A 27,102-nucleotide genomic window follows, 5' to 3' on the forward strand; every position below is an offset into this window, starting at 1 on the left:
CCAGACACGGGAGCGGGGCTTGGAAGACAGCGGCTGCGGTGCAGACTCTGATCCCCAACGCAGCTGGTGCAGCCGGCAACGCACGTCAGCAGGTGCCCCACCCTCATGGTGGAGGGCGAACAGCCGCGCTGAGTGAGGAGAGAGAATGCAGCACTGCGGGGTGGAGGATATAGGGTCCCGCAGCAGGAAGCAGAAGAGCGCGAGGAGCAAGTACCGGGGGACTCTGGTACTGGGCGAGGCCTGCGGTCGGACTGCCGCGGTGACAGCGGCCCCTGGCTGAGAAGTGTATTGCGGGGGCAGACGGAATGGCTACGAGCTTCCTTGTGAGGCCCCCTCCACTGAGCTGAACGTGGCGGGATCACAGTGTAGGGGGCAGGGCTATGAGAGACGCTTGTGCTGGCCATTGCTGGGGCCGAAGACTGATTCACGGCGGGGCACGACAGCGAAGGCCAGGTGTCCCGGGACGATCCTGGATGCCCAGGGACAGTGAAAAGACTGGCCGACGCAGAGGGGCAATTGCTGGGCGGAGCGGCGGGACAACAGCTACGGTGGGGTAGCGAAGCACCAGGCAGGAGAAGTGCCCAGAGCGCAGCCTCCACTGCTGGTACTGCTGAATTGTGGCTGGCGGAGTGAGCAGGAGTTGGAGCAGGGTCGCTGGCCGCATAGCTCCTCGGACTTGACACAGCGGAGCTTGAGATACAGATAGTGCCCTGAGGCGACCGACAGCGGACCGAGCATGGGTGGTGGACGATGTGGCTATCGCGACTGTTGACACTGGTCGGAGGAGCTGGGGCAGCGTGAGTGGGTGACCTGGACCACGGGCTAACTGTTTGAGGATCTTCTGAGCTGTCGGTGCTCCAGTGGTGGTGGCTGGGACTGGACACCTGTCAGAGACACGGGGAAGGTGGGTCGGAGGTGGAGGTCCCAAAGCGGAGGGGTTGAGAGCAGACGTGGCATACAAACATTGTTATTGCACTGGCACTGAATTCTGCTGTGGACGGGACCGTGGCTTGACTATCGCATTACGACAGGAGTGTGCCTTGGAGTGGCCAGTCTCCACTCACCCTGTAGGGACGGCAAGTAGGACTACAACCATCATCATCCTGTCATAGCCCACGCCGGGAGTGAGAATTACGGACTTGAAAGCATCATGGGCCGGAACACCAAGAGGCGGGACACTGAGCAGCAAGAGGGGGCGAGCGAGGACTGTGTGTCGGTCCATACTGGCCGTCCCAAAAGAATATTTTTTATTTGGGTCCCCACGAGACAGTTGTACTGCAAATTTTGCAGGTCACCACTGGTACGTTCACTTTTTTTTGATGTTCAGGAAAAGTGAAAAATTTCCAAATAAATGCCTCCTTCTTTTTCTTGGGAGGAGGTTCTGCCAGAAAGGTGTTGTCATCTGAAGAATCTTCAGAGGAATGTGGAGATTGTGCAGCCATAATACTCAAATACAGTTTTAGATTAGTTGAGGTTCAAAGAAAGGGTCCTACTCCTCCAAAAGTCAAAGTAGAATGAACAAAAGGGGAGAGGTCCTTCAACAATTGCAGTAGGAAGTAATATGAACCAATGAAATCTCATCTTTTCATATCACATGACTGTACAGTTCTTACAACATAAAAAAACAATTTTCTTCGTTATCCCAGATAATGTCTGCCTTTAAAATTAACAAAAGATGCATAAATATATTGTTTTTAACATTATAAAACTTAAGGGGCAGCTTAAAATAGACAACAGTGTGGTACGGATCTTCCCAGACTTTTCACGGGAGGTGCAACAACAAAGAGCATCCTTTACGACGGTCAAGCGAAAACTGCGCCTGATGGGGGTTGTCCTGCTCTATGGTTTTCCCGGCCAAACTACGCATATTGCATAATGGAGGGACTACCTTCTTACCACCCCTCAAGACGTATGGGGCTGGATTGAGGAACAAGATCCCCGAGGAGGAAACTGCCCAGCTGACAAAGCCTTGTCGTGCTCTCCTGACAGAGGGCCAGCTTCAAAGATCCACCCGACGGCGGAGGAGGCGAACCAAACTAGGGTCAGTGCGATCGCCGCGGTGGCCTCGCTGAGTGCGGCGGACGCCCGGGAATCACGGTCGCCATCCGGGGCAGAACAGAGGGACTCGGACTCAGAAACCAGCTAGAGTTTGGTTGGAGACACCAGCCAGATCCTGCCACATGTGACTCCAAGATCAGCAGATGACCTGATGTTAAGATGGACCGCGCGCGCAAGTATGCCCGGGACGAAAAGGGGGCTGTTGGTAATATAGCCCTGAACCTCACATGGGGGATTCCCTGATGCCTACCTGAGATATGTAAGTGGGGGTGGGGGGGGATCCGGAGGGGCGGAGAGGACAGCAATCCTCCAGGCGGACTTTGGCCTAACCACCACCTCTGAAATCTGTTTGTTTGAGCAAGGAAGTGCGCAGTTTAGATGGGGGAGATGTTCACACTTGTCCTGGGGAGGGGGAGTTGGGATGGTTCTTTTAGTTTTAGAAAGGGACTGGTAGTATGGTTAACGGGGAGGGATGCTGCTGTTGACGGGCGGAGAGGCCAAGGCAGGCTACTCTGTAAGAGGTGCTTGCATGTTACGCAAAGAGGTTCTGGGTCTCGGGTCATGCAAGGGGGTAAACATGGGTACTCATGCAGCAGACGCCGACAACCTATAATATAATGTCGTGGAATGTTAGGGGCATGCACTCCATTAGTAAAAGGTATAAAATATTCTCACAACTGAATAGGAGAGGGGTGCAAATAGCGATGCTCCAGGAGACTCACACATTAGACAAGGAGGGTGAGGCATTGCACAGGCGCTGGAGAGGGCTGGCATTTTACACGTCATAATCAGCATTTGCCCGGGGAGTCCTGATCTGGGTGCGGGCGGGAGTCCCCTTCCAACCTACTGAGCATAAAATAGATCCAGAGGGAAGCTATGTAGTTGTCGCTGGAAGGCTGGATGGGCAGGATGTCACCCTGGTTAATGTATATGGCCCGAATGTGGATCACGTTAGGTTTCTGCAGCAGCTGTCGGGGATTCTGGCACCGTACATGACTGGGGAGGTTTTAATAGGGGGGAATTTTAATTGTGTTGCAGATCCGGAGATGGACCGATCGCACCCACCTCTTTGGTAATCTCCAGTACATGCAGTGGTTCAGGCGTTTAGGGACTGGCAGGCTTGCTGGGGGCTCGTGGATCCCTGGCGCAGAGCACATCTGACAGATAGGGACTACTCGCACTTATCCCACACCCACTATTTACACGTCTGACTAGACACCTTTTTAAGCACGCCGGGCCTCTACACTCAGCTGGGGGGACAGAGTACCTGACCAGAACAGTCTCGGACCATGACCCGCTCATGATTCAATACAGGGGGGGGGGGGGGGACGATTCTGCAACCCATCCCCACATAGCGCCTCAAACCGGAAGCACTCGAAGACCAGGTCTTTCAACAGGAGACTAGAGAACACATCATACAATATTTTGCTGACAATACGGGCACCAATGACTCTAGAATTACGGAATGGGAGGCCTTCAAGGCTGTGATCAGGGGGAAGATGCATGGCTACATCTATTGGGGTACGTAGTACGCTCACAGCAGACTTAGAGAGAGCAGATGAGGCACTCAGGGACTTAGAGAGGAGGCGGCTGGAGCACCCGGAGCTGAGGTAGGAACTCTTGGAGGCTAAGGAGGAGGTGGCAGTGAAGGTCGAGCGTCTACGCTGCTTTGATTTCCAGAAATATAGGGATAGGACACATGATGAGCGGGATAAAGCTGGGCGATTACTGTCATGGCTCACTAAGCCGTCCGAGCGGTGAAGTACTATAATGACGATACATGATCAGGGGGAGCGCCCGTTACATACCCAAGAGGAGATTATTATCAGGTTCAGGGAGTATATATATATATATATATATATATATATAGAAGCACTGGCAACCGCGACAGACAGAATTGCAGAATAATTGGCACCTCTTCCGCACCATACACTGGAAGCAGAGGAGGCGGAGTTACTAAGAGCAGCAAATACGGAACAGGAGATCAGGGGGGCAGTCAAAGCCATGGCGCGAGGGAAGACTCCGGGCACAGACGGACCGCCACAGTAGTTCTATGCCACATACTTGGTGGAGCTGGCTCCCAGGTTAGTGGAACTATACACGGACACGTGGGAGAGTGGGAGGTTGCCACAAACAACGAGAGAGGCGGTGACCACTGTGCCTCTCGAGGCCGGGTCACCCCCCTCACTCGCCTGCTGCCCTGCTAGCCAGCCTCCTTGCCAGCCTCCTGCCTGCCTGCCTGCCGCCTGCCCTTCCGCCACCGCCGCCCCCCCAGCACCCCCGAGCGGCCCAGCCACAGCGGAGCCGGCCGCTCGCCACCTTTTCCCGCCGCTGGCCCCTGCAGCCCCGCCCACCACCGGCCCATTGGCCCGGACGCTCGCCCAGCCCAGCAGACCCGCCCTCCCGTCCCCCTTCTTAAGGGGAGCGCCTGGGTGACCGCGGGAGTGACCACTGTGCCTCTCGAGGCCGGGTCACCCCCCTCACTCGCCTGCTGCCCTGCTAGCCAGCCTCCTTGCCAGCCTCCTGCCTGCCTGCCTGCCGCCTCCGCCGCCCCCCCAGCACCCCCGAGCGGCCCAGCCACAGAGGAGCCGGCCGCTCGCCACTTTTCCCGCCGCTGGCCCCTGCGGCCCTGCCCACCACCGGCCCATTGGCCCGGACGCTCGCCCAGCCCAGCAGACCCGCCCTCCCGTCCCCCTTCTTAAGGGGAGCGCCTGGGTGACCGCGGGAGTGACCACTGTGCCTCTCGAGGCCGGGTCACCCCCCTCACTCGCCTGCTGCCCTGCTAGCCAGCCTCCTTGCCAGCCTCCTGCCTGCCTGCCTGCCGCCTGCCTGCCGCCACCGCCGCCCCCCCAGCACCCCCGAGCGGCCCAGCCACAGCGGAGCCGGCCGCTCGCCACTTTTCCCGCCGCTGGCCCCTGCGGCCCCGCCCACCACCGGCCCATTGGCCCGGACGCTCGCCCAGCCCAGCAGACCCGCCCTCCCATCCCCCTTCTTAAGGGGAGCGCCTGGGTGACCGCGGGAGTGACCACTGTGCCTCTCGAGGCCGGGTCACCCCCCTCACTCGCCTGCTGCCCTGCTAGCCAGCCTCCTTGCCAGCCTCCTGCCTGCCGCCTGCCTGCCGCCACCGCCGCCCCCCCCCAGCACCCCCGAGCGGCCCAGCCACAGCGGAGCCGGCCGCTCGCCACTTTTCCCGCCGCTGGCCCCTGCGGCCCCGCCCACCACCGGCCCATTGGCCCGGACGCTCGCCCAGCCCAGCAGACCCGCCCTCCCGTCCCCCTTCTTATGACGGCCCCTGAGCGACCGCGCAGCGGACGCGCGCAGCGGGAGCACCGATTGAGCGCCGAAGGTGCGCCAAAGGTAAGCCCGTCTGCGCCCGTCCGCGCCTGGACCGCGCCCAGTGCCAGGACCCCTGGCCCCCACCGCCGGAAGCCGAGCAGACGAACCTACGACTCCACCGAACTCAACGCTCTCAACACCGGCCGAACCCCGCGCTGCTACCGAGCCACACCGAGACGCACCCACGGACCCTTCAGCTGCCACTCCTGCAAGTTCACCTGCAACCGGACCCACGCTACACCAGCACCCACCAAGCCGAACTCCAGCAGCACCCACCTGAAGTGCATCCTGCTCAACACCCGCTCCGTCCACAGACACGCCGTTGAGCTTTGGAACCTGCTCGACACCACAGACCCAGACGTCGCCTTCCTCACGGAAACCTGGATGAACGCCTCCTCAGCGCCCGACACCGCCATCGCCATCCCGGACGGCTACAAGATCATCCGGAGGGACCGCGTCAACCAGACAGGAGGAGGCATCGCCATCATCCACAGGAACTCCATCCGCATCACGACCAACACCGACGACAACCTCGCACCCGCCGAACACCTGCACTTCCAGATCCACGTCAACCCCAAGACCACCCTCAGAGGCACCCTCATCTACAGACCCCCGGGACAACGCGCACAATTCAGCGAGGACATCGCCGACTTCGTCAGCCCGCTCGCCCTCCCCTCAACCGACTACATCCTCCTCGGAGACCTCAACTTCCACCTGGAGAACAACAACGACCGCAACACCACCACCCTGCTGGACAACCTCGCCAACCTCGGACTCAAGCAACTGGTGACCACCCCCACCCACTACGCCGGACACACACTCGTCCCGATCTTCTCTTCCAGCAAGGACATCGCCTTCAGCCACGCCACGGGACTCCAATGGACGGACCACAGCTGCGTCCACTTCAGCTACAGAAGGACCACGCTCCACCATCTCCAGCAACAGGCTCCCCGCAGAAGCTGGAACAAGATCACTGCAGACCAGCTCACTACTTCCCTGAGCAAGAACCCTCCCACCAGCACAACGAACCCGAGCCAAGCGGCCACCAACCTCACGAAATGGATCAGCGACTGCGCAGACGACCTCGCCCCTCTGAAGACCCAGCCGAGCAGACCCGGCAGCAAGAAAGCCCCATGGTTTAAGAACTCAAGAGCTCCAAGAAGAACTGCAGAGCACTCGAGAAAACCTGGCGCAGAGACCCAACACCGGACAACATGACTGCCCTCAAGCTCGCCACCCGAAAACACCACCAGCTGATCCGCGCCACCAAGAAAACCGCATTCAAGGAACGACTGGACAACAACGCACACAACTGCAAGGAACTCTTCAACATCGTGAAAGAGCTCTCCAACCCCAACGCCGGAAACAACGACATCACCCCTTCGCAAGACCTCTGCAACTCCCTCGCCTCCTACTTCCACAACAAGATCGCGGACATACACAACAGCTTCAGCACTCAACCAACGCACGCCACGACCGAACCACCGCCCCCCACCGCCACCCTCCGCGCCTGGACCCCGATCAGCACCGAAGACACCATCCGCACGATGAACTCCATCCACTCCGGATCTCCAACAGACCCCTGCCCTCACCACGTCTTCAACAAGGCCGACGCTGTCATCGTACCCCACCTGCGGGACATCATCAACACCTCCTTCGACATCGCCACCTTCCCGGAGAGCTGGAAGCACGCCGAACTCCGCGCTCTACTCAAGAAACCATCAGCAGACCCTACCGACCTCAAGAACTACCGCCCCATCTCGCTGCTCCCGTTTCCAGCCAAAGTCATCGAGAAGACCGTCAACAAGCAACTGGCCGCCTTCCTCGAGACGAACGGCTCCCTCGACCTCTCGCAGTCTGGCTTCCGGGCCAACCACAGCACCGAGACAGCCCTGATCGCAGCTACAGATGACATCCGAGCCCTGCTCGACAACGGAGAAACAGCAGCCCTCATCCTCCTGGACCTCTCCGCGGCCTTCGACACTGTCTGCCACCGCACCCTAGTAAAGCGCCTCAGCAACGTCGGAATCCAGGAGAAGGCACTGGAGTGGATCACCTCCTTCCTCGCCGGAAGGACACAGAGAGTCCGCCTCCCCCCGTTCAGATCGGAAACCACCGAAGTCATCTGCGGCGTCCCTCAAGGCTCCTCGCTCAGCCCAACTCTTCAACGTCTACATGAGCCCCCTCGCAGCCATCGCACGCCAGCACAACCTGAACATCATCTCCTACGCAGACGACACCCAGCTGATCCTCTCCCTCACCAACGACCCCGCCACCGCCAGAGCCAACCTGCACGAAGGGATGACCGACGTAGCCAAATGGATGTTGAACAGCCGCCTGAAACTGAACTCGGACAAGACGGAAGTCCTCATCCTGGGATCCTCACCCTCCGCCTGCGACGACTCCTGGTGGCCCCCCGCCCTGGGCAGCGCACCCAAACCAACTGACCACGCACGCAACCTGGGCTTCATCCTGGACTCCTCCCTCTCCATGACCAGACAAGTCAACGCCGTCTCCTCGTCGTGCTTCAACATCCTGCGAATGCTACGCAAGATCTTCCGATGGATCCCCACCGAAACCAGGAAGACGGTCACCCAGGCCCTCGTCACCAGCCGGCTGGACTACGGCCACTCCCTCTACGCCGGCACCACCGCCAAACTCCAGAAGAGACTCCAGCGGATCCAGAACACCTCAGCACGACTCATCCTGGACATCCCCGCCGCAGCCACATCTCCGGACACCTGAGAGACCTGCACTGGCTCCCGGTCAACAAGAGAATCACCTTCCGGCTCCTCACCCACGCACACAAAGCCCTACACAACCAAGGACCAGGATACCTCAGCAGCCGCCTCACGCGCCAGCTTCGATCGACCAGCCACGCCCTCGCCGCCGTCCCCCGCATCCGAAGAGCCACCACAGGAGGAAGGGCCTTCTCCTCTCTGGCCGCCAAGACTTGGAACTCCCGCCCGACCCACCTCCGCCTGACCCAGGACCACCTCGCCTTCAGGAAGCAGCTCAAGACCTGGCTGTTCGAGCAGTAGCGGACCCCCCCCCCCAGCGCCTTGAGACCCTCCGGGTGAGTAGTGCGCTATACAAATGTTCCGATTGATTGATTGATTGATTGTAATGGTTCCCCTGCTCAAGCCTGATAAGAACCCCACAGAGTGCTCTGCATATCGACCACTATCGATGCTAAATCTCGATTTTAAAATTCTCAGTAAGATAATGCCCACTAGGCTGCTGCCACATATGACCTCCTTGGTGCATGCTGGTCAAGCGGGATTCATCCCCAGCAGAAACACCACACTGAACATCAGGCGGCTGTTCGCGGTGTTACAACAGGGTGCGGTGGAGGCGCAGGAGGGGGCGATTTTCGCCATTGATCGAGAAAGTGTTCGATAGTCTTGAGTTGGATTTCTTATATGCAAGTCCTCGCGAGGATGGGGTTGGGGCAGGGATTCATCCAATGGGTCAAATTACTATACAAGAACCCAGTGGCACGGGTACGTATGGGCTGCACCATTTCCACGCAATACAGGGTGGAGAGGGGCACACGGCAGGGTTGTCCCCTCTCCCCCTTGCTCTTCGTGCTGGCGATAGAGCCACTGGCTCTATCGCCAGCGTGTGTGTGGCAAGTTCGGGGACGCCGTATGAGGGTATTAGGCTGGCAGAGCAGACGCACCACATAGCATTATATGCGGGTGACTTACTGCCTTTCCTGAAGGACTCAGTCACAGCGTTGGAGGGAGCCCAGCATATGCTGGACGAGTTCGGAACACTATCTGGGCTCTGCGTGAACTGGCAGAAGTCACGACTCTTTCCAATAGCAAGGGAGGCTCTGCCGCCTGCGGGCCTGGGGGACCTCCAGTGGGAAGCGCGTTGTTTTAGATACCTGGGGGTCAGAGTGTATTATGATCTCTCTGATGTCCAGGAGGAAAATATAGGGGGGGCTCTCTGATCACTAAAAGGCAGCATGGCATTCTGGGGGACATTGCCCCTGTCAGTGGCGGGGGCGCTACCCAGATTGTTATATTTTCTTACCACACTCTTAGTGTGGATCCCCAAGACATGGTTCCAATCACTCGACTCGCTTCTGGCCACTTTTATTTGGAGCCCCAGTAGGCACAGAGTGGCGTTGGTTACATTGCGCAGAGCACAAGCAGAGGGGTGCCTAGCGGTGCCACATATGGAGAATTATTATCTAGCGGGACAGCTCCAACGCTTCAAACAGTGGGTGGCAGGAAGTCTAGATCGGGACAGGAGGACACCCCCATTCACCCTGAATAGAACAGATGTCCTGACTACACTCATGGGCACCATTAAACAGCGCACAATTAACTCCTCGGAACACAGGGTAATAAGAAATTGCTGGGTCAGATGTCTTCAGAAAACCAAAACTAAAGGTCCTTACTCCCCAGAGATGGGCACAAACGGGAGTCACTAAGATAGGAGACTTATACGGTGACGGGGAGCTTCTCACATTTGCGGCCTTCCAAGCAAATTTAAATATTCCAAAGGGCCATTTCCTGTTATGTGGGGAGGTCACTGGATCTATGCGCAGGCACTGGAGTCAGGGGGCAACAGAACCACCTACACACTCTACATGTGAATACATAAGTCTAGCAGGGGGCATCATTAAAGCGGTCTCTTGTATCTATAGAGCCATTCAGCGGGACTCCCCGGGGCCACTGGAGAGCCTGAAAGATAAATGGGAGGCAGAAATTGGGAGTCCTATAACGGATAAGGACTGGGAGAATACGCTGCTCCGGGCCACCAAGGTATCGCGCAACGCACGATTCCAATTAATCAGTTTTTACACTCTGCAAATAGGGTATATATTACACCTGACAGAATTAACCGCTATTTTAATCGGGAGGATGCAAGCTGCCCCCGCTGCCAGGAGGAAGGGGCTGGTTACATTCACATGGTGTGGAGTTGCCCACAGATAGAGGGATATTGGCAAGAAGTGGTTCGGGAGACAGCGCGCGTTATTGAAAAGGAGATCCCATGCACCCCCAGTCATGTGCTGCTCAACCTATTTCCCCACTACGCTAAAACCAAGGTCACGGCCAGGTTCCAAGATCTGGCATATATACTGGCAAAACGCGAACTCACCAGCAAGTGGAAGGCCCCGGCAGGTCCGAGGGTAGGCAACCAGAAAAGGGAGCTAGTTAAGTGGGCAAGCTGTGAACAAAGAATACTGCTTCGGAATGCAAAGAGAGGCATAGGGCGACTGGAGAGGGCACAGGCCTGAGGGGGGCGGGGGGAGGTGGTGGACGACCTGAAGAATGAGGACCGGGAGTCTGCACCTAGCACGCCACTGTGGTGGTCGCCAAATTCTTGGGGTGGTCATGGTCCATTAGACAGAAATACTTACTGTGAATGAACTTTTACCTTCATGTCCTTGATCAGATGCCAGATTGCAGATAGCATAATCAATCCTACTTTGCGAGCGACCGTTGTCAAAAGTGTTTTCACCTTCACCGTTACTCACTGTTCTTCCAGTTAATGCTCTAAGCACTCTTTCACTACATATTGCATTAATCTGGATTATGCTAGCTGTCCATCTGCTTATAGGTTTTAAGTCCAGTTTAGGGACCCCCACTGAGAATCCTCTTCTTCCCCTGAATACCAGTCACCTACTGTAAGAGGCTTAAAGGTCATATTCAGATCTCCTGCGATTATTATGTTGTTCTCACATGGCTGTGAGCCAATCAGGTGGTCTAGGGCTACCAGAACCTGATATTTCCCACCTCCTGATATTCAAGTCTTCGTTAGCTGACATAAAAGGTCCATTGGAGGATCTAAAGTAATTGCACTGTTTTGACATGGGCCCAGAGAGGACATTGATCAAGCATAATGAAAGGATGTAAGTTCATGGTAATAGGTTTTGAATAAGCTTTGCACTGCATCATGCCACTTAACAGTCCTTCAAAAAGATGCTAGTATTTATAATGGAGAGTAGTTAGGAAAGGTGGATGTACTGGTACGTCTACGGTTGAAGCACGTATATAGGCCACTTCCTACCCTGCAACCTCTCAGTTTGGTCAGGATGTTAAACGTTGTTGGTTCCTGGTTTTCTATACTCACTAATAATCAGGTATAGGTCCCTTAGATATAGGAGATGAGATGAATTTATTCAGCAGCTCAGGATATCTCTCAATCTTAAGAACATTAAGATCTGAAAATGAATTAAACTGCTTTTGAAAGAATCAAAAATCAAAGTAACACTATGATCAAATTAAACATAAAGAACACTATACCTGGTCTGCAAATCCTTTAACCACCTGCCTCTGTTTCAGATTGGTCTCCCCGTCAAGACTAGAGGTTTCAATATGACAGATTCCATCTGGATCAGAGGAGTACAGTAGCACCATATCAGCAGGAATAATCTCATCACACTGCAGTTGAATGAAATCCCCAACATTAACATTTTTCCAGTGCTTTGCTAAATATTTTTTCTCTCTCCTAAAATAAAATAAAAAGCAATTCCAATAAATACAATGATAGCAAATAAGAGCTTTTCATAACATTTTTCAGGTTGATGCCTTTACAAATATCTTGACAGACAAACAGGCACTGGCAAAGTCAACACGTATGGCATTGGCTGCTGTCCTTTTAGCTCTGCTAATGCTGATTTTGTTCATGAGTTATTTTTGTATGAAGGCACGCGTTGTATGAAAATAAGCATTGTCTAAAAGTCTATATATTCTACGTAAAAGCACACATTGCACCAGTAGCCCAATGGACTTAAACAGATGACTTATTGTGTGAATGTGCACAATGTGCAAGAGCAAAAAGTCATCACTACCAGTCAGGTAATCCAAAGGCTGTAGTGGGATGATTCTGTGCCCCATGTTGTGATGAGCGGAAATAAGATGAAAATGACACTACAGCATGAAGTGGGCTTACTGAAAGCCCCTCCCCTAAGTATACGTTTTTATTCAATCCATCAAATGTACAAATTGAAAACAATCCAGCCAGTAGTCAAGTTAAATGATTTGACTTGACTACTGGCTGAATTATTTTGAATTTGTACGTTTGATGAATTGAATACAAATTGGAATTAAGATCTTAACCAACAAGACTACCTCAAGATCTTTGTTTGGAGGAAGAGCATTTAGTCCAGACATTTTATCATTAACGAATGACAGATAATTTACAGGGACAGGCAAAGCAACAAATCAAAAGTGATGCGCAGGCTGTAAGCCCACAGAATGGATACAGCGTGTCTCGAAGAGACAGTACAGGCACTGCCAAGGCTAGAACAAAAAAATTGAGTTACCATAATAAATCCAGCATTACTCTACAAAGGCTCAAAATATGTATGTCTTGGTAATTTATACAAAGTGAAAAAAGTAAAATTCAGAAAGCAGGTGCCCAAACCATTGGGAAGGGCAACACGTGGGGTACAATGCCTGTAGCAAACCTTGTAAGTAACCAGCCCTCATAAAGGTCATGAACCAGATGTACATACAACTTCATGCTCTAGACCATTTCCAATATTAAAAAACAATATGACTGATGACTTAATTCAGCTGAAAGAGCCTTTGTTGATTAAGAGTTTTTAACCCATGCCCTATCTTTTTTTGGCTATAAACAACAGTCTCTTGAACAATTCTGGTCTCCTCAATCCGGAACAAATGGGCGCAACATACTTAACCTCTTCGCCGCGGGGGTAATTCCCCCGCGGTGTGGGGGGAGGCGCCACGGTGCTCGTAACGAGCTGGGCTCGTCACGACTCTGCCCACTCATTGATTCTCCCGCACGGGCGGGGAATCAATTTCGCGTGGGGAGGCCGTGGCCGTTATGACGAGCCCAGCGCGACATGAGCACAGTTCCACTGTGCCTCATGACGAGCTGGGCTCGTCATAAGCATGCATGTGGTTAAACAATTAGATTGTTGGTGGGTATCTGCGCTCAGAAAACCCATAGAGATTTCTCTGTACAAACATACAGTAGGAATGGCCCACACATAGACTCACAATAGAACTGGTGATAACCTAAAATATCCTCTACATTGTTCAGCTGTTTGTGCCAAGCAAAATGAAGAGTACTTTGAAAGAGACTCAAAAGTCGTTTTCAGAACCTGTTCTCCACTTGGAGACTAGTGATGTTGACAGATCCACAGACGTAAGCACCAGACCATACTGACAAGACACTTGCTACTATAAAAACTCTAGCATAAATTATCATGTTCAAAGTACTAAGACTGTGGGATCTGCCCAAAACTCAAAGCTTGCCACTTATCAAGGCCACATGGCTAGTAACTTGACCCTGTACCTAGCCAATTTGTGGCTCACTGGATATACGTGTGTAATAACCTTTGCTAAATGCCATCTGGTATCTGATGTGAGAAGGATGAGAGATGGCATTCATTCGAGTGGTGTCCCGGTCAGCGTGGGGTTGTGGGTGAGACTGTGCATTTCAAAACATAATACAGAATTAAACCATATATAGCCAGCATGTATTTCATTCATGTATTACTTGTTAGCCTGCCTCGTTGCCAAATGAAAAACAGCCTGTGATTCTATTATCTTAACCTTAATTGCAGCAAATGAGACCAGAGTCAGGAGTTGTCAAAAGGTATGCAAAGATACAGAAAAAAGTCTGAACTTTCTGTAACATGATTTTAAGGCATTAGGTTCCGGATCTCGTTTTCTTACGGCCTATAATCAAAATATAGGACTTAGAGAAATTGAGAATCAAATCCTGAATTGTCCAGCAATAGCAGTTAACTAACAATTAGTTTTCTCAAGTTCTTTTTCTGTACAAGCCATAAACACTGCATCATCGGCATAAAGGAAAACCGGTATTGTGCTGCCTAAATGGGGGTATCCTGGCTCGATCGCCTCACGGAGTCCTCCAGACAATTTGCATAGAGGTGACATGCAAATGAGTCAGATGCAGCCCTGACGTACCTCCTCTGGCCCCACTGAAACCTTTGGAACACCCCACCCCGATCGCCCCCAACACCCCGAAGCCTAATTCTTAGTTTAGCTGCATGGTTTGAATGCTGTTGGTCAAGAAAATATAGAATATTTGCCTCAACATCTTTAGAGAAAAGGATAGTCAGAGGCTTTGACCTATTTACACGTTCAAAAGTTTAACTGCGGTTTAAGAAAGCCAGATGTATAGAACTTCCTCACACAACGGTATATTTCCTAACCAAGAGGTGCAGATGGAAGAACTGGTCAATTGGTGCCCAGCCCAGCTGTAAAGCAGCCCAGAGTTGCAGTGGGGATACATTTTTCCCGGGCCTAGCTATGAATGATATTGATGGTAACTTTGTTGGGATCTATGCTCAATAGATCTGCATTCATAGAACTAGAACTCTCTGTTAGTTGCTAGGTGCTTGGAATGTTATGTCTTGAGATTGTGTCATTAAGAAGCTGGGGAAGGAGCTGGAGGTCTGTTCCTGTAAGCTGAATAAACTGGATTTGTTTATCATCTACTAAATTTTGTGGACCCTCTCTTTACATTGGCGACGAGGCGCACTAACTCTGGCAGGAGGCAGAGTACTTCAGTCCTTCACCCCTGGACGATACTACCTGGAGCTGGTAGTATACATTTACTCCTTCTGCCCTTTAATTTTTGCCCTTGGAATAATTTTGCCCTTGGAAAATTTCCTTCGTTAACCCTGAGTGAGTACTGACGATTGTTAACCATTCTTGACTTTAAAATCTGGTAAAGCCTGACCTTTCCAGCCTTTGTGCATCCTTCAAAATTTCTAACTGTAGCGCTTACCGTCGCGCTCTACCATTGAACGTGCATAGCAAGGATTGTCCTACCTTCTCTTTGGAATCCTTGAAGACTCTTCGGAATTTGGAACCGCCGGAGTTTCCCTCATCGAGTGCTAGATGACCTTGTGATGTCATCACGTTGCTGCGTTGCGTGACCCTGCGTAACAGCCATTTTTGTTTGTGCATTACTTAGCAACCAAGGTCCGATAGAACTGCCAGTGCGCATTTAGTGAAGCGTCGCTCTTCACAACAAAGTGACGCGTTGCTTGGCAACAGAGCCTGATTAAGCTACCGGTGTGCATTTAGTGAAGCGTCGCTCCTCACAACAAAGCGAACAATATTAACCTGATTCTAGGCGAACTGCCACCGCGCATCTTCTCTTCACAGTAAGCAACCAGTGCAGCTCACAGTCGGCAACAAGTACAACTGCACATTAGTTTTCGCTACAAAAGCATTCTGTATAAATGTAATGATAAGCAAGGATTTTCTGTTTATACTGTGCTGTTAAGGTGCATATATTGGCATCGTTAATTTCCCTGTGAATTTCAAGTGTTTCACTGTTGTAGCATGGCTAAACAAAGCTTTGCTACTCCTCCTGCTTTTCTTCCAACCCCTGGGGAAAAGTTGTTTTTAACCTACATTCTGGCCACAGGTTCAGACAAATTTGGGCCAATTCGTAGGCAAGCGATCTTGCTTCATAATTTGGGAGTAGAAGGTAGAAGGCTCTATGAAGATCTCCCTGAGATTTCCTTGGGCATTGGAAACGGGCAACCTAATAACGTCTATGAGATGAGTATGCAAATGCTTGAAAAAAGGTTTATGACTAAAATAAATACTGTACTTGAAAGACATAAGTTCTTTTGTCGCGCACAAAAAAGTGATGAAGACATAGCGAGCTATGTAGCAGCTTTGAGAGGGTTGTCTATCAATTGTCAATTCAAGGATTTGAACGATTCTTTGATTCGCGACCAAATTGTGAGATGTACCAATAACAAAAGAGTTAGAGAGAAATTACTTATAAAAGATTGTACGTTAGAAGAAGCTATTCAAATTGCTAAAGGACTTGAAAACACTGATTTGTGGATTAAGGAGATGGACAAATGCACGAGCTCTGTGACTTCCAAAGAACCAACAAAACAACCTGAAGTTAATGAGAAATCTTCCCTTGTTCAAACTAGTGTTAATGAAACGAAGCTTGTTAAGCCTTATGGAAAGATTGATTCCAAGTCTTCTAGTAGATCTCCTAATAATATTCGTCCTAATCCTGTTGCTTCTACACAACAAGGAAGTTTTCACCAAGTGAAATGTTATAGATGTGGTGCTCCTGGTCATATTGCCTCTAGTACACGTTGTATGGCGAGAAATTCCATTTGCAGGAACTGTGGAAAAAGGGGACATTTGGCAAAAGTTTGTAATGTAAAATCTCAATATGTTAATGAGGTTGACGATTGTTGCGAGAATGTTCAAGGGTTTATGTTGTGCGTTGATGGAATAGATGAGTAGTAATTCTTCTCAAGATGTTGTATGCTTAATTGACATTCCTACTGAAAGTACGGATAAACTCGAGAAACCACATAGTTTGATCAGTTTTGATTGCAGAGATCTTAATCATCCTGGATCTAAGAGTGTCAACATGTTAATTGATTCTGGAAGTCTATATACATTACTATCCAAGGACATGTACATCAGTGTTTGGGGGGAGAGTAGTGATCTTTCTTCATGGCAATCTCCAGACATCAAAGCTGTGGGATATGGTGGCAAGACTATAGATATTTTAGGATTAAAATGGATGGTAATAACTTTTTCTTCTAGCAAGGTGTTTGGAAGGGTCTACTTGACCAAACAAGGTTCTAATTTGCTTGGCTGGCGGCACCAAAAAGATTTAGGTATTACTTTAAATCCTAATGCACCTGAACCAGTATCATCTTTCACCGTTCTCAATGTTGATAGTTTTGAAATTGATATCATGAGAAGATTTCCAGATGTTTTTACTGAAAAGCTGGGTAAGTTGAAAGAGTTTTCGCACAAGATAATACTCAAAAAGAACGCAGTGCCTGTGGTTCACAAGGTTAGAAATGTTCCACATTTAATGAGGGCTCCCTTAAAGGATGAACTTGACAAATTATTAGATTTGAAAATAATTGAGCCTATTGAGGCCTCTGAATGGCTTGCGCCCATTGTGGTTGCACCAAAAGATGGGGGAGCTAAAATTCGTCTATGTGTGGACCTACGTGACCTAAATAGGAATATTTGGGTAGACAGGCAACCCTTACCCAATATTTCTGAGATGCTGAGTGCCATGGGTGGGGGCGTGGTCTTTAGTGTCATTGATATGTCAGCTGCGTATCACCAAATAGACTTAGAAGAAGGATCACGTCACCTTACCTCCTTTGTAACTCCATTGGGAGCCTTTAGGTATTGCAGGATGCCCTTTGGATTAGCATCTGCTTCGGCAGTATTTCAAAGAGTAATGCAGAAAATTTTAACTGGTGTGGAGAATGTCTTAGGTTTTCAAGATGATGTATTGATTGTTGGCAAAAATTGTGAACACCACGATAAAGTTTTGACAGAGGTTTTGGTACGTATGAAAAAGAACGGATTGACCATAAAAAAAGAAAAGTGTCAACTTAAACGTGACTGTGTGACTTACTTGGGTCATGAAATATCTGGTCTGGGAATTAAGCCAAAAAAAAGCATAATTTCTGCGATCAACAATGCCTCTACACCTACTTGTAAAGATCAGCTTAGATAATTTTTAGGCTTAGCCGAATATTGTTCGAAATTTATCAAGGGCTTTGCTAATGTTGTAGAGCCTTTAAGATTATTAATGAAGAATGGTGTTGTGTTCAAGTGGAGTGAAAGCTGTGAGGAGGCATTCAAGAGAGTGAAAGATGGTATTCTGCATGCTCCAACCTTGGGTCATTTTGATGTGCGGGCCAAGACTCTGGTAACTACAGATGCAAGTAGTGTGGGGCTTGGAGCAGTATTGACTCAAATTTCTGATGGCATTGAAAGAATCATTGGATTCGCTTCTAGGAGGCTTCAAGGAGCAGAAACCTCTTATTCAGTGATTGAGAGGGAAGCCCTCGCTTGTACTTGGGGCATCAAACATTTTAGGTATTTTCTGTGGGGGTTACCTTTTAGAGTAAGAACAGGTCATAAACCCCTGGTGCATTTGTTCAAAGGTGGAAGAGGACTTGAAGGTAATGTTACTCCTAGAATATCGAAGTGGATTCTGTCAGTCCTAGAATACAATTTCGATATGGAATACGTCAAAGGTGAGAAAAACGTAGTTGCAGATTATTTATCTAGGATGCCGGTTGATGTGGTTTCTGATGATCATCTGTTGAAAATAGTTATGGATAATGTGTCTGGTGGTTGGTCAAAAGAATCTTGTGATGATGCTAGGTTGAAAGGTTTCTTTCATGTGGAAGGTGAATTGAGTGTTGCGGAAGGAAAATTGTGGCATAGGAATAGATTGGTTCCACCCCGCAGTCTTAGGACTAAAATTATGAGCTTGGCACATGAGGGGCATTTGGGTCGTAACATGACAAAGAGAAGAATTCGTGAATCTTACTGGTGGCCAGGTATGGATGGGGAAATAGATGGAGTTGTAAGGAATTGTCATGCATGTGCGAGTAGCGACAAGACCAAAGTCGTTAGACAACCTCCCCTCCAATGTGTTGAGTTCCCAGAATGACCGTGGGAGAAACTAGCTATAGATTTTTTGGGACCAATTCATAGGCTGGGCGTGCGTAACAGATTTTTAATGGTACTTGTGGATTATCATTCCAAATGGTTTGTGGTGGAGTCTACCGAGTTTATTGATACTAGAAGAGTTATTGGGTTTCTAGAGAGGGCGTTCTTGAGCGAAGGAATTCCTAAAACTTTAGTGTCGGATAACGGCGTGCAATTGGTTTCAAGGGAGATGAAGGAGTTCCTGGATGGAATGGGAGTTTGCCATGAGAGGGTGGCATTATTCAGGCCGCAAGCCAATGGATTAGTGGAAAGAATTAACAGGTTGTTGATGGAAAACATTCAATTATCTCTTGCCAATGGTTTATCTTGGTCTAATGAATTGAAGAAAATTATGTGGTCCTACAGAGTTACCCCGCACTCCGTCACTGGTGTCTCACCGTTTGTTTCCCTCAAAGGTCGTGAGCCTGGTATCAAGGAAGTTCCAGTTCCAGGTTGGTTGAAGAGTAGGGAGTGTGTGTGGGTCAATCGCAGAGGAGTGAAGTATGACGTTGACAAACAACAAGCTAATTCTGCCCTGTCGTATAATTTGAGAATGAGAGTACGTGAAAATGATTTTAAGGTGGGTGATTGGGTTGTGACCAAGAAAGGAGGATTTGTTGTCAAAGGCGACAGCAAATTCTCTCAACCTATGCAAATCAAGTCTGTCAAAAGAAATGTTCTGATTTTGTCAGACGGTTCAGCCTGGAGCTGTGGTAACGTTGCAAAGTGCTCTACTCCTTAATGTATTTTTGTTCTTCCTTGCAACTGCATTATCTTTGTTCAATTTGTGTTTCTTTTATTATTTATAATGAGGAAGATGTGTGGGGATCTATGCTCAATAGATCTGCATTCATAGAACTAGAACTCTCTGTTAGTTGCTAGGTGCTTGGAATGTTATGTCTTGAGATTGCGTCATTAAGAAGAAGCTGGGGAAGCAGCTGGAGGTCTGTTCCTGTAAGCTGAATAAACTGGATTTGTTTATCATCTACTAAATTTTGTGGACCCTCTTTACAAACTTCTTTTAGCTCAGAATAATAGACAAGGACCCACAAGATTGGAACAGCAAAATTGCTACGAGTACTCTAGTTACCCAAGTCAATATTGTTTTTCAAGTGGTCCATTGGGATGCCATCTGGGTCTGGTGCTTTATCTGACCTCAAAGATCAATTAAGTGTCAGTTACAATAACCCCACAATACTGTTCACTGAGGTGGCCAGGTGGTATGTATTACTAAAGTGAGATACACTCATATAAGCAGCAGAAATATTTATATCCAAAGACCTACAATCACCTTTCTGAAAGAACAACGGACTGTTCACAATAGCACAGAGCATATTTCTTACGGCTGTTTCAAGGTCTTGGCAAGCTATGGTCTTCCCACTGATAATCTTCTATTTACAGGCAGCTTTGAAATGAGTGAATCTTTCCATTTTGCAAGAGTGCACTTTAGGTCCTGATGTAGATTGCGACGGGCCAGAGAACAGAAAAATGTGAGCCATTCAAAATACTTCTTGTTTAGGGAGACTGGGCCTTAGGGCATTAAATAATCATGCACAGTACAGCAAATATTTTATATGCATTCAAAACAGTAGCAAAATTAATAGCATCCTCAAGGCATAAAACTAAGGGCCAGATGTAGGTAAAGTACATTTACCGAATCTAAAATACCGAAATTCAGATTCCTATGGGCCTGAAGGCCCATAGGAATGAATGGCAATTACCGAATCGGTAAATACCGATTCGGTAAAATGGGGGACACATTCAAGGATGCCAGGGTGTCACTTTGACACCCTGTTGCACCCCTGAATCGTGCTTGTGTGCAGATGTGGTACCCATACATGCCCCAAGGGCATGTATGTCTGCCACATGGCACAGTTGAAAATGCACAGATTTGCATTTTCATAGGTATTCGTTATTTACCACCAACTTATAGTTGGTGGTAAATAACGAATCCTAAAATGGGGAAAACACTCATTTGAGTGCTCCCTACATTGCAAATTCAGTAATTTAATGATTCGGTATTTTAAGGAATCGGTAATTTACCGATTCCTTAAAATACCGAATCGGTAAATTACCGAATTTGCAATTTAGGCCACCTACATCTCAGTAGCCCAATACTGTTCGGTAACGGCCGTAATTCGGTAATTTCGGCCGTTACGGACCGGTATTGGGCGACCTACATCTGGCCCTAAGACCATTAAAAAGGTAACCGCAAGTGGTTTTAAAACTATATCATGAAATAGCAATAACAGATGTAACATTAAGTCCAGATAATTGTTTGTCTAACTACATAGGATGGCATTATTAATCTGTTTAGCTAGGTCTGGTAGCTGAAATGGTAAAATTAGAAGATTATGGCTGCTATAAACACTTGAAATGACACCATGATACATTCCACCAAATTGACAGAGGCCAATTTATAAACCACAAATTTGCACAGTTGGCACAATTAGTCAAACTTGTTCACAACATGCCAAAACTCAGAATACCAAAGCTTCTTATCCAGGTACCCAGATGCGGGACAATCCACTGTTAAATTGGCTAAGAATAATTGCATGCCCACCATCACCACATGTGATGAATAAATGCAGGAGATCGTACAAGGCATTGTTACTGGTAGCATGCTTCCTGTGCGGGGAATTCGATTTAGTGACTTTCATAGGAGTAGTAAGTATATACCCCTCTCTCTCCCTGTGCTTTTCCTACTCCAAGTCACATGTTCTTTGGCATTACTGTCTAATCACTAAATTCCATTGATAACCTCTCCTTTCCTTGAATCCAATAATTTCCAATTTCTTCGAGCATATCTATTCATCCTACCAATGATTTGTATGATGCTGGCAACCATTTTTAAATTCAAAGATATGGCCCTGGATATTAAGTTACCCAGTGAAGAAGGACATGATGTTACATCATACAGAAACTGCCACCAATTCAATTAAACCTCCTTCCACCCTCCCTGCCAAAGATGGTATGACAGGAATTCTAAAAGTGGCATAGCTATCTAAATAATCCTCTGAAGTTGCCCACAAGTCTACTGAAAGTTAATGGTGCAACATTTCATAAATTGATTCCAGTCAGCATTATGCATTTTTCAAAGATTCTTGCATGAAATTATTCTGATATTGCTAGGGGCAACAGCGTGACATAATCCCAGTCAGAGATATGTACACACACATTTAGGGGGAGACGCAAAATTTGTCAATCATTAGAGCCAAGAGAGTTCAAAGGAATAAGACCTATATATACTATCATACTGGTCGCAAACTGTGGTCACTAAAACTCTGGGTGGACTTTGTGTAACCAGTATTTGATTTTGCGAAGAGACCTATGTACTATTTGGTCACTTCATAATTCACCAGTTTTTAGGGAAAAAACTGCAGAAAGACTTTCCGAATGAATATCAATTAGGCATGTCACAATTTTGCACGCCATCGGATTGGGTACAAGCACTGGGCTGGTGGCCTGCAAGGGAAAACAAACCACAACTCGAGTCTGCATTCCCAAAATGGAAAACGTTTTTTTTCCTGTTTTTTTTATTTTTTAAGCAGACTGTGTTCTTAATGGTCCCATGGATCACCGCCTACTCCCCCTTATGTGGTCAATACAATCACAAAGGGGCCCCTTCTCCTTTGTGAATCAGTTACCAGTGCCTTTGAAAGGCCGGTAGCCTTTCTATTATTTCAAACCAGAAATTGTGGTTATACACCATGTATATATTGCATACCAAGAGGCAATTTTGAAGGAATGCCCCTTTCATAGCCCTTCCAAATTCAGTATGGGTTGCAAAACCCTTTTAAGAAGTCAGAAGAAGTGTTCAGTCTTGGCAATTTTACAGTCGGAAACCATGTGATTCTGCAAATAGGGTTTGCAATGGCAAACTTTAATTGTGCATCTGGCCGTAAATGTATCTGAAGTAGGGAGAGTGCGGTTTCAACTTAGATCTTGTGATCCTTTAAAGAATGGCAAGTTGTTTTTAGGGATAAAAGCACTGCTGGAACGTTCTGGTGTGATATTTGTAAGAAAAATCATAATTGGAGCCTGAAATTCGTATTCAACGCAAAATAGTCTGCCCTACAAAGATGTTTCCTTCATACTGCATTCAGAGTCACCTCTAAAATAATTGGACGGCCCTTTCCAAGGTAGGGCTTTTCCTTAGGGAGGTTTTTATGTCTAGCAGAAATATGAAAGTAGGTTGCTATATAAATATCATGCTGAGATTTCTGATAGGGTGAAGCCTTTGTCAATGATTTGTCCCAGTAGGGGGAGTGGAAGCCACACCCATGCAAAAAAAAAAACCTTGGTGCTCACTTGAAGCCAAATGCCAGGACCTTAGAAAGACAATGTGCATTCCCATACTTAAGGGTGAGAGACCACCAATACTTCCTTTCGATTGGCATGTGAATATAGTTCTAAATATTTTATTTTAGATCGTGTACATTGGGCATACACATAAGATGCATTATGTTGTTTCATTTGCAGATAAACACAAGCAACACTTACTTAATCCGCTCACATGTGGATTCAAAGATCCCTCAAACTGTATTACTGGCAGGTGTGATAAAACGAAGTCAGGGGGGGCGTGGCCAAGGTGGCAAGTGCTCCGGAGGAGCTCCCGCTGCATGCCGCTATTATAGGCAATTTATGCGGAGCCAGGGCACCTACCTGCCATCTGGGGGGTGTCTGGGACCCCGGAAGGCTCCGGGGGATGACTACCGGCGACAGCGCGGCTGACCAGTCGGAGTAGCCGCCATCTTGTGATCTGTGCCCTGGGGCTTGGATTACAGGGCAAGCGGCAAGTAGGCGACCTCTCAGACATTGGAGTGCTCCCCCCGGCGAGAGACCGCATGCAGCCACGGCCCGACTGCAGGGTGCGAGAGGACCTGGCCCCTCCTGCACGGTGGTGGCTGCCTGGCTGGGGCTCCCTGAGGTCCTGAGAGGAGCCCGCCATTTTCCCCCGCCTGCGGCTTGCGCTGCCCTATGGCTGCCTGCGGGGTCGGGTGAGACCGCGTCTCCTGGAGGGTGCTGTGCCCGGGGATCTAGTGCCGGTGGGGTGCTGGAGCTGAGGGGGGCGACTGCCTGAGCCCCCGCGAGGACCTGTTGATCCCTGCCCTGTGGTGTCGGTGTCTGGCGGAGATCGGCGGCTGTGACCTTGGGCGCCCTGGTCGGCGTTGACGCCCCGGGTGGTGTGGGGCGAAGCAGCTGCCCCTTCCCCCTCTCGCAGAGGACGGTGGAGGCGGCGACACAGTACTGGTGGGGCTGACCTGGAGGCTACGCCTGAGGAGCGACTCCCCTGCGGTGAGAGGACGGCAGACGGGGGAAGCAGTGGATCAGCGGTCCGCCATTTTGCCCGCCCGGGGCGTGGAGGTGCGGCCTAATGACTGCAGCTTGGTTGGCTGTGGGCCCCCGGGATAGCTGCGCACCTGTTCCCCTGCTGGCTGCTGGGGATCCTGCCGGGCGGTGTGGGGAGTCACTGGTTGCGGGGGTGGTGAATGACCCCGCTGCCCCATCGCCAGTGACCCACGCTAGAGAGGAGTCAGCCACCGGGGTGCGGAGTGGAAGCTGTGACCCGCCATCTTGAGGTGAGGACCGGAGCGCCGGAGGACTCCTGGGCAGTCCTTCCTTCGTCTGGTGAGAGACTTTGTTGTGCGGAAGCGGAGCGCGGCCTGCGGAGGAATCGGCGGGGGAGCTGCTCGGGGGTTTGAGGAGCTGGGTCCCTACGAGTATCGAACTGTGCTGGACAGCCCTCCCCCCCCCCGTGGTGGACGCTCGGCGGCCCACGGGCTCTCCGACAGCCTGCGACGAGTGAGTCTCCTTGGGGGCTCCACTCGGTGGTAGAGGGGCCGGAGCTGGCGGGCACCTGCTGCTGCGGAGACGAGACTTTCTAGGCGCCATCGGCCATAGGCGTGAACAGGTACTGTGCCGGCCATTTTGGGGGTGGTGGACGATGCAAGCCGCCCTCTTCCATCGACTCTGTGGAGCTCACTAGGGTGTCCTGGTGGTTGTAACGCGGGCCTCAGGGCTGAGTGGGCGCTAGATCACAGGCTGTACCTGACCTCACTTTTGCACCACCTTGACCCTATTGGCGGGCAGCTGGACAGATGGGGGCTGGAGGAGGATCCAGGAGAGGCCCCCTGGACATAGCTGTGAGCCCATTGTGAACAGATACGGGAGGGGACCGACCTTGACTCAACCGCACTTGTGAGGGGTACGGCTGGTGCTCTCTCCTCTGGGGTGGTCGCTGGCCGGATCTCCTCTTCTGGCCTCGCGCCCTTTGGGCTCTGATAGTACCGCTAGTGTACCTGTGATATAAGCTGGGGCTCTGCGGGTGGAGTGGAGGAATTGCTGGACTGGTGTGTGGTGGGAGGCGTGGGGGCCGAGCTGAACCTAAGCTCTGACCTCTGCACGGCCCTTTCTACCCCAATTTGGCTTCTACGACACAGCGAGGAATACCGGCGACCCTAGACTTCAAGCGGCCGTCATTCGCAATGACGCGCTTCAACAAAGGCAACAAGGCCGACTCGGCAGCCGCCTTCAAGGACAACACTGTCGTAGCGATGTGGGGAAAGACTGGGGCCACTGCTGGCGGGGACGGGACATCGCGAGCTCTTAAGGAGTCCCCACCGGTCACTCAGGCGTTTATGGCCACCTTCATGTCCGACTTGAAAATGGAGATTGGGTCGCTGCGGACTGAAGTGCACACGTGTGTGAAGGAGATGCAGAAGGAGGTCACGGAGCTGGGAGACCGTGTGGACGGGTTGGAGCGGACAATGGATGCGCGCACAGAGGATCAGGAGCACCTATGGCAACGCCTGGGGCCCTAGAAGAACAGAACATTGAGCTACAAGTGAAGCAGGAGGACCTCGAGAACAGGAGTCGCCACAACAACCTCCGTATTTGGGGAATTCCTCTTGGGGAAGACGCCATGGGTTACGTGACGCAGCTCCTCCACGAGATCCGGGATGACGAAAAGGCCTCTCCACCGGCACTGGATCGTGCGCACCGAGTGTCCGCCCCGGCGGGCAGGTCGGGACTCCTACCAGACATACTAACGCGGGTCCATTTCTTCACCGAGAAAGAGGCAATCTGGAAAGCCGCGCGGGATAAACCGGACCTCCAATACAGAGGCCACAAAATTCAGATTTTTCAAGACCTGGCACCCAACACCCTGAAGAGGAGAAGAGCGTTCCAACCAGTGACTGAAGCTGCGCAGTATGGGCATTGCGTACCAATGGGGCCACCCGTTCGCCCTGATATCCCAGTGGGAATCCAAGCGGAGAATCATATGGACCTACACAGAAGCGGCGCAACTCAGACTGTAGACGACCCCGCCGGCGAGTCAGTCACCATCCCGTAGGCAGGAGAGGAAGGCCGCGGCACACTCGTGGACTACTGTGCGCCGACAACATCGCCCGCCATCCGACGGTGAGCAGTCGCCCTCGCAGGCCAAGCAAGACATCATTGCCCATATCCGAACCCTGGAAGGGGACAAAGAGGGACATGGTGAGCGCTCCCCGACACCTTGACTTGCAGCATGTTAGCGCTCCACTTTCCCTAGCACTGGGGCTCTACTCCTGGGCCTCGTGCCGTCTCACATTACACCCTGGCTCCTGAGGGGCAGGGCGGGGTGCATGCGGGAGCACTTCGAAAACAGAATTTCTAAGACTGTCACGACCCCCCCTCCTCGGCTGTCCTTCAGGGAGTTACATCTCAGAGTGTCCAAACCTATGGGTGTAGGATGCTCTGTACCGAGGACAGTACAGTGAGGCCCTGTTGGCCGCAATTGTTGTGTCTTGCCGAGTGGCCTCCCTGGCTGCTCTTTGTTTTCTCTCCTTTTCTCTACTTTTCCTACTTCCTACTTTTCTATGCTCTTTCTTCTCTCTTCACTGGAGGGTGCGGGGTGGGAACGCCGGTCGATGGGCTGGGGTGGGGTGCAGTGGGTGCATGGCTATCGTGCGCTTGAGATACGCGGGATACGTGCAGTGCGAGTGTGGCCAGGAGGCGCTCAGAGTCAGTTACGGCAGGGAATGCTCCTAGTCCCTTGAAGGTCCTGACGCTGAACGTGAAGGGCCTTAACTCACCTAATAAGCGTAAGCAGGTTTGGCATTATCTCTTAAGGCAACACCCTGACATCATTTTTCTTCAAGAAACGCATCTCATGCAGGCTGATACTGTGTGTATGGCTCACCCTAAATACCCACTTCAGTTTTGGGCTACCGCTGACACC

General features: G+C 50.4%; 1 protein-coding gene across 1 annotated transcript in view; it reads right to left on the reverse strand.

Annotated features, from left to right (window-relative positions):
• ATP10D (ATPase phospholipid transporting 10D (putative)) overlaps positions 1–27,102 on the reverse strand; it is a 745,681-nt gene that overhangs the window by 412,332 nt on the left and 306,247 nt on the right. Inside the window, exon 4 of the mRNA XM_078678229.1 lies at positions 11,658–11,862. Coding sequence (XP_078534355.1) covers positions 11,658–11,862 — 205 coding nt within the window. The remainder of the gene's footprint in view (positions 1–11,657; positions 11,863–27,102) is intronic.

This window comes from Lissotriton helveticus, chromosome 2_2 (assembly GCF_964261635.1).
Source record: "Lissotriton helveticus chromosome 2_2, aLisHel1.1, whole genome shotgun sequence".
Classification (NCBI taxonomy): Eukaryota; Metazoa; Chordata; class Amphibia; order Caudata; family Salamandridae; genus Lissotriton; species Lissotriton helveticus.